General features: G+C 41.1%; 1 protein-coding gene and 1 long non-coding RNA gene across 2 annotated transcripts; one reads left to right on the top strand and one right to left on the bottom strand.

Moving 5' to 3' along the window:
- Nucleotides 1-416: 416 nt before the first annotated feature.
- LOC310805858 lies at nucleotides 417-2,073 on the top strand. The gene is made up of 3 exons (XR_014554259.1): nucleotides 417-537; nucleotides 1,122-1,263; nucleotides 2,006-2,073. It is a non-coding gene; the product is annotated as an uncharacterized lncRNA (long non-coding RNA).
- Nucleotides 2,074-4,956: 2,883 nt separating this feature from the next.
- On the bottom strand, nucleotides 4,957-12,396 carry bfsp2 (beaded filament structural protein 2, phakinin; the record flags this gene model as incomplete). Its single annotated transcript, XM_083671647.1, has 8 exons — nucleotides 4,957-5,116; nucleotides 7,738-7,820; nucleotides 8,597-8,832; nucleotides 9,239-9,367; nucleotides 9,627-9,788; nucleotides 10,081-10,237; nucleotides 10,506-10,588; nucleotides 11,959-12,396. The coding sequence occupies 8 exons, from the start codon at nucleotides 12,394-12,396 to the stop codon at nucleotides 5,091-5,093; spliced, it is 1,314 nt and encodes a 437-aa protein (XP_083527773.1). The 3' UTR covers nucleotides 4,957-5,090.
- Between the last annotated feature and the right edge of the window lie 1,274 nt (nucleotides 12,397-13,670).

Here is a 13,670-nt window from a genome sequence, read left to right on the forward strand (position 1 = left end):
ACCTTGTAATCAGACAGACAGGACAGATTGTAGAGAGGACACCAATTACCTAGAAACATAGTGGTTTAGGAATGGACACATATGCAGTTTCTCAGTGATTTTTAGTAATAGTTACAGTGGGTAATTTGTGGTTGTTGCAGTCATGTTTCATCATCCACAGATTAAGTTGGACTGTACATTTGTTATCTGTAAATACAAGGTAAACCAACCCTGACCACCAATTACTGCCTGCTGATATTACTTAACTTGTAAATGTTGTTGCACCTGCTATTCAATTAATTACCGACTTATTGAACTCCAGCCCCCTACAACCACATTGCTGAGCCCTTTGCCACAAAAAGGAGAAGCACAGGTCCCACCCAGCTTTAACAGACTTGTCAAGCTTGTCTTGAATGTAGATTTCTCACTCTGCTAGTCGCACTGACAGAAGAGACAATGAAGAAGATATCAGTGGTATTGGTCGTTTTCGCTATTGCAATAATTGCAACACAATCTGTGCCCATAGAAACAGCTGGTGAAATACTCAGATCACCTCAGGTAAGGTTGAATGACAAACTTTATTTGTCACTATCTAACACTTTCTTGGGTGTTTTTGCTTTGTATGATTTAAAGGTAAATAAATGTGATGGCTGTTGAATGGATGGTGTTAAAACAAGGACTGTGGCAAGAAGAGAAACATTACATTCATGTGCAGAAAGTGGCAATTTACAGTAAGGCATGCAACATCGTACTCCAGTAATTCTAAAACCCACAATAAATATTGTTTTGGTTTATCTTCCAGGTAAGTAGTAATAGGTTCATGTAATGTTTCTCTTCTAGGCTCAGAAATTGCTACATTAATGTTGTAATGTTGTAATGTTATGCGCTATCTGTCTAAAGACAATGTTGATAAGCTACAATGAAACCAACTATCTAAGAATCAATTACTATTGTGCATACATCTCATGAATTTTTCCCTTATGATCTAATTAAATAGAAAATTACTGATATTCCTGGATGATATTATCATGATTAATGGCAATAGCCTCATCCCCCTGGGAAATGCATACATTCATATTATACTGATTGTGCATATTATTACAATTAATTGTGAAGTCACATCGATTTGTTGTCCTCATCAGGATAACGAAATGCTGCACATCAACACAACCCAGCTGCGCAGGGGAAGGGGGACCAGTGATCTCAGTAAGACACCTGAACACTCTTGCTCTGGTTGCTTCTCGGTCATAGGTGACCCCACCCCCACACAATCACGCCAGTCAGGTGAGCCTGTCACAGACCAGGGATATAGTGGCCTGGTTTAGGAAAAAAATCCCTAACCCCCACTCTTTGGGACACTTGTTTCTGTGCTTTTTCTGTGCTTTCTGTGCTTCTGTGCTTTTTTTGTCTCATGTTTTGATTTTGGCATTTAATTCCATTTGTATTGAATATTGTGTTGGCAGAGACCAAAGCTGGTAGTAAAGTGGCTAGTTTCTGTAACATTGTAGCTTGCTATGATGGATTGAATTACGAACACAGGAACATTTTCTCTTATCAAGGCTCAAAGGTAAATACAGAGGTCAATGGTATTGAAATAAAGCCGTAGCCGTATCACTGAGAAGGTAGGCCTACTAAAATGTATTGTGCCATTTGTAAGCCATTAACTCTGTTATTAACCCCTGTGTTTAAAGAGTGACTCCACTGGCTGATTTAGCCAAAAATAGAACAAGATATGTTGGAGGTGTGGTTTGATGTACCATCCAAAGCCTAACCTTCAAATTTGAATAACTCTCCTGAAATCACAGTCAGTCCTCGGACTGACTCGGTATAGACTGATCATGAAAATACTGGGTTTATGTCCAAACTTATCTTTTTTTTAATTTTATTTTTTACACTTTTTAGTCAATTTTGTGACTACAATTCATGTATATGACTACTACCAATGCTATGTAGACTGCTATTAAGAAAAGTTGTTTTTTCGTTATAGATGATATTCTTCTTTAATATCAGCATTTGTCCTCCTCAGATTCTCAAATGCTGTCAGGGAACACAGAAGAGTCCAGCTGAACCCTCATCTTGAAAGCAGATATGGACTTCGTATTAACTCATAATCTTTGCATGTTAATTTAATTAAACGTGCAGAGCATTTAGTTTACCTAAATTAGCTTCAAAGCATAGAAAATTATAACATTTTCAAGCAAATAAACACCAATATTTAATTCTGAAATAAATGAATAGCAGTTTTTTCTGTGTCGTGTTGAGTTGGCTACATCAGATAAACACTTTCTTGTGGGAATGTGCTGTTGCAATGGCTTACCCAATTTAAGGATCATTATGTTGACTCACAGGTGAAGACCTATCATTTGGCCCTCCCACAATGACTTTAATGTACAGCTCTACACATGAGTCATAGCCTGGGTCCTGAGATGGAGCCGCAAGTGGCATTTAAAAAATGAGTCAAGATAACTACTGTAATTTGACAACAATTTAGAATTAGCCTCTTTGCTTTTTGGAGAGAATGTCTCTGATTATTCCTGTTCTCTTTGTGATGTTTATTCAAAGCTGTTTTTTCAAGGGGCAATCTGGGATTCAAACAACCCCCTGCCACTTTGTTTTGGTAAACAGCTGAGGAATGGGGCTGGTGAAATGTTACCACCGTCCAATTCATAGATTGACCATAGACTCCAGAAGATCAGAATGATGGGGCTATTGCTGTCAGCTAATGCTGTCTAAACCCAACTGAGACGCACACAAAGAATTTAGACTGACAGCTGCGTAATCGTGACCGCTGTGTCGTTAGCAACAGTGGTTTACAGCACACTTGAGCTCAGTTGGAATGTACTCCAGAAATCACTTTACTTCCACTAGGGTTCATGTTCATTATGTTATGTAGCGTGATTTTCAGGACACATTTAGCATAATTTTCGTGCGAATCAGCGAAATGCATTACTGATTTGACACAACAATCACTATTTACTCACTCACAGCTGCAGTGTAAACCAGTCTATTGACTGGTTTTGAGGAACGCGTTCTGAAGCTGTCTAATGCGCAGGTATGCTAGGTGACACTGCACCTGCCCATATAGTTTTAACCATGTTTTGAAGCTATACAGTGTGTGTTTACATTTACATCATTTACAAACAATGGAGTAAAATAAGCTTATATTTTGGGTTCTGATGGGGTAAGACAGTTGATCTAAGCTCATGGGGCATTTATGTTATACTCTTCAAGAATCAATGGCTATGGGGCGCACTAATGCGTTTACCACGTAATCGCAAGGTTCCTGGTTCGATTCCGACCCTCGACCATCTTGCATGTCATCCTTCCTGTCAATCTCTACTGTCTCTATCCCAATAAAGCAGAAATGCCATAAAAACATATTAAATAAAGAATCAATGGCTACATATTAATAATTTAAAAATCCAAAAAATTAGCAATCCCAGATTAACCCTTTAGGTTACTGCCTTATTGGATATCGTGGCAAGATAAAGTTGGGGGGTATTCCAAAAATAGAACTCATAATAGAGTACTGGAAAGAAATCCAATTTCAGCTAAGCTGAAATTCGAAGTCAAGATCATTCTGTTTCTGAGAGGCTGATTCTTACTCCAATGATGCCGCTAAATCACACCTAAATTGACTCCTGAAAGGCACGAGAGATGAACACAGATAGCTCAATTGAAGTTATGCAGGAACTGCAATGATCAAAGTCAGTGCCACGTTTTCATTGCAACCAATATCAACGCCTACCTCTCATACTAGTCTTAGAATTATCCACAACTATTGTTATTTTATTCGGCTTATGTTTTGGTAATGTTTGTTTTAGTTACACGCTATATTTGATGAAATATGCCTAAGTAAATACTTAAAATAGTAAATAGTAATTGGGGAAAGTATGGTCATTTTAAGATTACAAAATAAAAAAATAAATAAAAAAGTATCACTGTATCAGTCTGCTAACCTTAAATTGGAATTCAGGAGGGCTATACTACGAATCGAGCTTTACATATTCAGGATTATCCAAAGTTAGCGGGCTTGAGTTATCAGGATCAGGATCCACATTCGTGACATTGAGGAAACCTGAACCTGAACTTGATAACTCAACCCCGCTAACTTTGGATAATCCTGAATTTCTATAGCTCGCTTCGTAGTATAGCCCTCTGGTTAGTTCTGGAGGATTTGTTACCACATTTCTGGCTTTTCCTTGAATACTCTTTTTGGAACCCTAATTCAGAGTTGAATGAGATCTGATTAAAGTTAGCTCTCCTACTCACTGATCCCGCTTTCTGGAATACTCCGTTGGAGATGACCAACTAATAATCATAATCAAACTGCAGTCGCTAAAGGCAATGAGCGTGTTTGAGATCATTTTTGCGCAGTTGCTTTTCAGTGCCTTTCAATACCTGTTGCATGAAGGGGATAAACCGTGTCCGACTCCAAAAGTTACCTAATGAGTTTAGTACCTTATCATTAATAAGGTACTAAATTGTTATGTTTTGCTTTCTTTGTAAACAATGTCATTGTAAACAAACAATGTATAGCTTTGATTAAAGCTATCATTTACATATGGACTGTTAGTCCTTGCATCCACAGATATGATAAGTCATATGGACAAGAAAGTGCTCCAGAAAAGGTTTATAAAACGTGAACTTATAAATTGTATGTATGTATGTATGAACTAAAAAATTGTCAAGGTGGTTCAATAAGAGCCTAAGTAAGTGGAAAATGCATTTATTTGTTAGTAGAGAAGGTCTTTTTCAGTCAAGGTATTGAATTATATGCTGTAAATGTATTTGAAAAATGCATCTTATGTACTGTATGGAGATGCAGTATCTGAAAGTGTAGTTCCAAAAGGTTGTTTCCACTTCCACTAACCCTAACCCAAATAAAGAGGACTAGTTGAACCAGATGCTCTCTTGCAGAGGTTTAGATTTTATTCAACTCAACTGCAATAATAACATGGTTTCTAAAGAAAATACCCTAGAGGGCAACAGTGTTAGAGCCCCATGTTACTAATTGATGTTACTCCAAACCAAAGGACAGCAGATCATGACTTGAGCTCCAACATAAAGAGGTGGCCATGTTCCCAAATCAGCCTCAGTTCTGCCTCTACTTATGGGAGGCTAGATGCGCTGGAGCCTGATAAGACAAAACATATGTAATGGGCAGTTGTCATCATACATATTCAACAGAATGGGGTAGTGTGTGCATTAACACTCAAAGGTTGAAGAGGAGAATAACAACATCTTAAGGTAGATTTTACAGATGTAATTAAGTTGCTTGCTGTGGGTTTACTGAAGTACTTATGTTTTGGGTTTCACTTTATGCGTGTCATAGAGTTGTCATAATGTTGTAATAAGCATGACATAAACAATTTCACTGAATGTCAACTAAAACATGCAAACAGCTATGACAGGTAGTACAGTATGACATATTGTTGACATCACAGTTAGGTTGCCAGTTGCCCATTTAGGTTAAAACAGCAACAGGTGCAACCAGAGTTGCACAGATCAGTGGGGAAATAGGGAAGGGCAAACAAAGAGCTCTCAGACATATGTGGAAAGACCGCACACGAGAAGGGTGAGGAGATACCAAGACAGCACTTAAACTTTGTTTGAAGTTTCTCTGACGAGATTTTGGCATGTAATTTAATCGATGCTAACTTAAGGTCCATCGGAATCCTGTCTATTGGAGAGGGCGCTACTAACTGTTAGCATGTGCTGCGGTAGCAAAGTGGAGAAGCTTTCACTACTAGCCTATGATAACTCAGGATAAGATGATATTTCACCTAAACATGAAAATAGGCTGAACCATCCCTTTAACAGTTTTTTGCCAACATCAGTAAGACTTTACAATGAAAACTGATTTAACATGTCATATTATTTTGTCATGTAAAATGTATCTGTCATGTACTGTCTGCATTGTGGTTTTATGTTCTTATTGTATTTTACTACCTTACCGATTGCAACACTTGAAGTTTCCCCTGGGAACAAATAAAGTTTCTATTGTATTCTATTTCTAGGCATGACATTATGACATTATGACTCCTTATTCTAAGAAGTTACACAACAGTGTTATGTGTAACAAACGTGTAATGATGTTGTATTTCACACTATGACATATGACTAGACAGCATCATTTTGCATACATTGGCAACTGTTATGACAGATGTTAAAACATGTTGACATGAGAGTACTCGAAAGAAATCCAGTTTCAGCTAACCTGAAATTCGAAGTCAAGATCATTCTGTTTCTGAGAGGCTAACCCTAACCCTAACCCTAACCCTAACCCTAACCCTATCTAATGGGAATTGTCCTCTTAGGCTTATATAATTGTCCCCTACTGATGAAATCGGAGAGGGGACTATGATCGGTCTCTGTCCATTCATATGTCACAAGCTTTTTCTCCGACACCACTGGGATAATTTTGATGAAACTTGGGTGAATGATGGGTCTTGCCATACATATGGAACATGTACGAAATTACACCGGTTGGACCAATTTGGACAAAACTACGGTGAAAGATGCATCTTGCCATAGAGATTGTTTAGGAGTTTCCATGTGACACCAATTCATCATTAAACACAAATATTTTGTGAGTGAAGTCTGTTATGCAGTATAATTTCATTCTGACACCGCCTATATCAATATGGAAACCAGAGTTGTGTAACCTAGGTTTATAGCCAGTCGCATTTGTAACCAAATAATTTGGCTGTACAAATATTTTGTCTTAGCCTTTTGGTGAAATTTATGTTTGTCTTAGCCTTTTGGTGAAATGTGTGTTTGAAGTAAAGCTGCCTTATATCAATAGAGTTACTAGCCTAATGGCTCAAATTATTTTTCCTTTTTGGTGACAACCAGAGTGTCAGTTTATGAATAAACTTGCTTCATTCACAGGCTTTTCCATCACTCTCCTGTTATGGTCCTTGAGGAACCACACACACACACACACACACACACACACACACACACACACACACACACACACACACACACACACACACACACACACGGTGGAACGGTGGGCAGCTTTTCTACACTGTTTACAGACTTCAAATAAACGCAATTGGCTGTAAGAAGCAACACTCAAAATGAGAAGGATATGTAGCGGATGGCTGTGACACATGTAATTGATTTGTCTCTATGACTCATAACAGTCACAACATAACACCTATCAAAGCTGTATTATCCAGTGCATACAAAAACACAATTACACTATTGTGATGTACTGCACAGTTCAAATAAAGTCTTATCGTTTTTAGTGAGGCTATTTGTTTGTTTGTTTGTCTTAATAGAAACAGCTAATCTAAATATTGAGACGAGCCTATACTTTATCTTCATTTCCATACCCTGTGCCAGGTGGATGTTCAGTGAGGCAAAACATTCTGAAATTGGTCTGGGGTCAGTTTCCAGAAAGCTTCATAGCTTAAGAAGTACGGAATTTCTCCCGACAAGCCAGCCGCAAAGCCGTAAGATAGTAACAATACAAATTCAATGTTTGCATGTGAATCTTCTGTGCGTGAAATAACTACATGTTTTTGGTCTAAGTTTGTTGATCTAAGAGAGGATTGGGCCAGGATTTTCAAGAGAGATAAAGTACTATTTTAGTTTCGGGAAACTGACTAAATAATTGTGAATATGCTCAACGTGTTGGAGCAATGAATCAAATTGGCACAAATGAAGTTAACACCCCGTTATACATTTTCGAAACTATAGTCAGTTACGATAGAGATGCGATAGTCGTTCCTTAGATATGCTTACCTGCAGGTGTTTGGGTGGCATGGGAGTCAGAAGAGGGTTGAGGGGAAGTTTGTTTCCGCTCAGACTCTGCTGGGCCAGAGCACCTGTAGCCATGAATACTGTGTATCAGAGGAGGTATTGTAATCCCTCGCCACGAGGGGGCTTGAGAGGGCAGTTTGAATTTTGTGCCCCCTCAGTTTTGTGCCCCAATCATTTTTATAAAACATATTTTGTCGTCATTTTATCCGCTCCACAAAGGGATAACTGTGTCAATATCCTCTCGTTGCTCAACGCTAATGTAATTGCCGTAGGCTAGACTCTGGAAAGACGCTCATCTGAATTTGTCGCTTGTCGGTCAGTCTGATGTGAGTGGGAGGTGAGCCTGATATTGACTGAATGGTGCCAGGTGCCTGGGCTGAAGGTTTTGTCAGGTCGTCAGCAACATAGTTGAATAAATAAACCTACTTACCTACCTAAATAAGTAGCCAGCTAACTAGAACCTATATATTTTGGTATGTGTTTCAGTATAATAGTTTGAATCGTTTATTTGCAAAGTCGTTGAAATGCGTCCTCTCTTTGTAAAGCGGCACAGTAGCCCTCAAGGCTCTGCTGACAAGACAGCTGTCTAAGGCTGCAAACACATTGTATGTCGTTGTATGATCAATTATCCAACCTGTGCTATGACCAAGCTCAAATCGTTTTTTTTTTCTCAAATAATTTGCTCAAATATTATTATTATTATTTATTTTTTTACTATTCACTTGTGCTGAAATGTAAAGATTGAGGCATGATTCAATCATAACAAATCAGGAGTTAGTGTTGCAAGTTAGTGCTTAAGGTCAGACGACAGGGTTAAGGATCAGAGGGTCAAATGACTCACATGGAGGGTTGATAGCGGCTCTCTTCCCCGTCCAGGATCCCGTGGTACGTTCCGATCTCCTGCTCCAGCCGCATCTTGTTGCCCAGCAGTGTCTCGTAATCGTGGCGCTGCTGCTCAATGTCTCCCCGCACGTCCTCTAGCTCCGCCTCCAGTTTGCCAATGACCGAGCCCAGATTCTGCATCTCGATGTCGTGCCAGTGCCTGGCGTCATTAAGCGAGTTCTCCAAACCTCGCTTCTGTTGGAGCAAGTAAAACAACAGGGAGGCTTAGTGTATCACACACACACACACACACACACACACACACACACACACACACACACACACACACACACACACACACACACACACACACTAGTACTACTGTCACTTTTTCACGAGTACTATTGTCACTTTTCTTCTATTGTCACTTTTTAAAATTACTGTGGTTGTTGAAAATAAATGTGGTTGTTGAGCGTGTGATTTGATTTGATTAGAATTTGATTTGACATACACGCACACGCACACGCACACGCACAGAGCTATTTGACTTTATGACCAGCTAAAAACTTTAAATGGAAAAAATAAGCATTGAATAAAATTGTGAAATCATATGGTCCCCTTCAGTGTGAAAAGCCCTTAGTGGTGGTAGCAAAATACATACTAATGCTCTGATGGACTCCGTCTCAGCCTGTAGACTCTGAATCTTACAGCCAGCGTCGTTACACTCTGTCTTCAGACTCTCCAGCTCTTCCTCCTCGCGGCTCAGCTTACTGTTCACACTCTCCGGCTGCTGAGCTCACACACAGATAAACAGCATGAAGACATGCAGAAATGCAGACATAAAGAGATTTATACACACAGACAGATATGCATTGGGTACACGCACGCACACACACACACACACGCACACACACACACACACACACAGGGACAAACACAAAAGTGCCAAAATAATTCAAAGTGCATGAGGAGAAGTTCCTAGTGTTCCTTTTCAATTCCACCACTTGGTGTTACTGGTTATATTGTTAGTGTGTGAAACTGCTACGAACCTTGAACTCCTGGTAGGCATCGGTCTCAGCGCGGTTCTTCTCTATTACTCGCTCCCAGTGGGAGCGAATGTAGGTCAGTATCTGATCCAGATTGGTCTCAATGGGAGCGTCAGGCTCATCCACCTCACGTCCTGCCATCTGGTTGTAAAGCACTCTCACATCCTGTACAGGGCAGAACACATGTTGAACATGTCACTTCTTTTTTAGACCGGAGAGATACTTCTCGGTATGCACATGCAGGCATTTGTTTCAGCCCAGCACTAACAAACCTGAAGACCATGATTGGTAATTCATTGGAGGTTCCCACCAGTGACATTCCATGATAACAGTTTAGCAACCTTTTCCATAAGTCTAGGCAGAGGAATTATTTTTAGAGAACCAAAGAAAAACCTAAGAAAAACACAGAACTGTTGGTGAAAGTGAGTTGGGAGTTTGGTTCTATGCCCAGACAGACCTCCTCATGGTTGCGGGCCAGGTCTCCGAGATCAGCCCTCATGATGTCCATCTGGCTCTCCAGGTCATCCTTGGTGAGGTTGGCATCGTCAATCACTTTATACAGAGAGCTGATCTCCTCCTCCACAGCCTTCCTAAAGGGTTGCTCGTTGTCATACCTTAAGGAAAAGAGAAGTAGTGTGTGTGTGTGTGTGTGTGTGTGTGTGTGTGTGTGTGTGTGTGTGTGTGTGTGTGTGTGTGCGGGGGGGTGGGGGGGAATGAACAAGAAATAAACAGTTATAAAAACCCAGTGTGTATAACACATCGGATAGAACATCGACGACATTCACATACACAATACACACGATAAGGGAAGCAGGGAAAGGCTAAAGAGAGGGAGGAAAATAAGGGGGGAGAGAGAGACAGAGCTAAGAGCAGAGTTCTCACCGGTCCTTGAAGTCCTCTGCGTTGGCCTGCACATTCTCCGTCTGTAGCATGAGTCTGGCATTGTCAAGGATGGCTTCACTAACCTATAGGAAAGATTCATACAAAGTGTCAGTCTATTCACTAGGGGGCACTAGATGCTAGGAAATTCCCGAGCATCTTCTTAGATAGCGTGGTCCCAGATTTGTATGTGGTTGACTATCGTAGGCTGGTGGTGGTAGAAATCATTACAATGAGTTTGTCCTGAGATTTCTATCTCCACCAGCCTCCCCTGTCATCCTCCCATCATACATGTTTGGTAGAACAACAATAGATATAGAAGTTGGTTAAAGCATGTACAGATCTGAGACCAGGCAACACTTGGGGTCCTGACCTGAAGATTTTGATGAATGGGTATTCTGGTTATTTTGACACAAGGCTCCAGCAGTACTGCAGAGAAATATGAATAATTTGATGATACAATATCATAGTGTCATAGTCTCAGTCAGGGAAGGCTGGTGGAGGTAGAAATCGGAGGACGTGCTCATTGTAATACATGGGATGGAATCAAATGTGTTTGACACCATTCCTCCTTCCATTTCATGCATTTACAATGAGCCTGTTCTCCACCAGATTCCCTTGGTCTCAGTCTATTGCTAGAATAGATAAGACAACATAAGCATAGCATAACATTTCAGGTCGTTGCTGCAAAAGAGAGCATGTTCTCAGTCAACTTACCGGGTAAAATAAATAAATAAATAAATGAATAAAACACATTCCAAAAAAATGTAGCTGTTTGTTGGTGTATAGTTTCACTTGCTTATCCATATCAATCAATGACTGAATTGCTACTTGCCAACAGCCATAACACCCTGCATCATACTGCTGGTTTGCCTCTGAAGCTACTGTAAGCAGAGTCGGGACTGGTCGATCCTTTGATGGGAGATGAAACAGGCTTCTGGAAGTGGTGTTTGAGGGCCATAAAAGATAACATGGTTCTTATCGTTAGAGTAGGGGTGGTAACCTTGGTGTCCTAGCTAAATTCCCAATCTGTCCTCATACTATCAAAGCCATCGAATCACCCCCATCTTTCAATTGGCTCATTCATCCCTAGTAGTGCTTAGAAATAGGCTTAATGAAAAAAAAGCATATCTAATTCACTGTGCACTTCACTGAATTGTAGCCTGCTATATATGACACATGGTCAAAAATACGTTTATCGACCCATGAAAGGAAGCAGGTACTGATCCTTGGAAAAAGCTCACCTCAAAAGTGAGAGTAGTCTTGGTAACAAGGCTTTCTTCCTTACTGTCACATTTCTGCAGTGAGGACTAACTTTTTTTCACTGATATATTTGCTGGGAAGCACTCAAATATTATGAGTAATGCCGTATGTGAATAAGGTTGCCAAATGAGTGGCTCGTTCAAAAACAGCCATTGGTTCTAAAGCAACTTATCATGACCTTTCTTCCCATTACCTGTCTGTAGACATCCTCCCAGTCCTGTCGTAGTGGGCCCCAGGCCTCGGCACTGGACGCCTTGCGGTCCAGGCAATGTCGGATCTGCTCCTCCAGCTGCTGATTGAGCTGTTCAAGGGCGCGTACCTTGTCCCTGTATTCCATCAAGCAGCCATTGAGGCTCTCGAACCCCCCCTGCTGCGCCCTGTCTCCAGCCCGGGGAAGGACAGGTGCGGCGCTGCTCCGCAGACCCTGCAGGAACACGCTGCTGATGCCCAGCGCACGCCGTGACACACGAGTGCCCAGGCTGGAGGCACCACCTGTGGGGGCTGTGCCCACAAACACTCCCCGGGGGGCCCCAGTGGAGCCCGCCGTGCCAATCCTGGTGCCGGTGCTGCCCGGGCGCTCCGAGGAGGTGGCCTGGCCCAGGAAGGAGGATCGGCGTCTTGGCAGAGGCATAGCTCACCCTGTTCTCAGAGAGGATGTACAGTATGAGAGCGGGAGAGAGTGTGCGTGTGTGTGTGTGTGGTAAGAAGGCTAGGCTAGTCACCCATGGACATCGCTGTGGTTTAGAATCTCCGCTCAGTGGCCTGTGGCATCAAACAGCCAGAGTTCCCCTGCGCATGGGTCTTTATTGTAGGCTGGGCTTCTGGAAAGCAGGGACTTTTTGTTCCCAGCACTATTTGTGTTATTGTGAGTGTGGGCCTGGTAGCTGGTGGATTGGGGGCTCTTTGTTTGTAGGTGCTGGTTGTTTTTTTGGCTGCCTCAGCATTGGAGCCCTCTCAGGAAAACTCCATGGAGCTTTGGCTAGCTAGCCCACCCCATCGAGAGAGAGAGAGAGAGAGAGAGAGAGAGAGAGTGTGTGTGTGTGTGTGTGTGTGTAAACTGTGCCATCATCATATTGCCCTGGAGAGGCTTCCACCACCTATGTGTGTGTTGTTAAGAGAAACAACCGGTTTCAAGCTGCAAGGTAAAAGGTTAATCAGTCTGTCACAAAGTTCAAAATACTGTAGTAACAGTACATTGACTTACAGTACTGGAAAAGACCAGATTTTAACATCAATGAAATTCTAGTTGCTTATCAGTGAGAACTTAATTTTGTCATAATAATCAGCATTAGTGTGTAGAGTGGTACTTAATGGCATGAACAGAAATACTGGACTAGAGAAGGGGTCATAATAGGACTCACAAATTGGGTACATTTTGCCTGGTGTTTGTAAGGAGGATTTCAACAGTTAAGGAATTTATTTTGTCATTGTTTGAAATGTTTTTTTTTTATGTTTAAAAGTATTTGTCAGAGAACTTCTGTCCCCAGTACAGTTGTTGAACTGTGGATGTGACCCTCCCCCCTGTCACATAAATATATATCAGACAGTCCAGCAGCGAGTACTGTACAGAGTGCAGGAAGTATCTGTGAAAACTGCAGAGGCCTTTATTGACTATGAAGAACAATAGCGTTGTGATAATGACATGCAAAACTGACCCTAAACAGCATGAGAAATACAGTAACAGAGAGAATAGATAGACTATTCCTGAATTCTCTCCAGTGTAAGTGAGCGATACTTAAGTCCTGCAGCAGAATTTAAACTATTCAACCCCTAACCTATCTATCTTATCCAACCCCTAACCTCCTCCCATACCCTGGGAAAGCAGAATCGTAACTTGCTTAGCTTTGAAGTGTGTTTAAAATCTACAGTTTTAATATCATGGACTGTTAGTCCTTGCATCCAGAT

The sequence above is a fragment of the Argentina silus genome (genome assembly GCF_951799395.1).
Source record: "Argentina silus genome assembly, chromosome: 1".
Classification (NCBI taxonomy): Eukaryota; Metazoa; Chordata; class Actinopteri; order Argentiniformes; family Argentinidae; genus Argentina; species Argentina silus.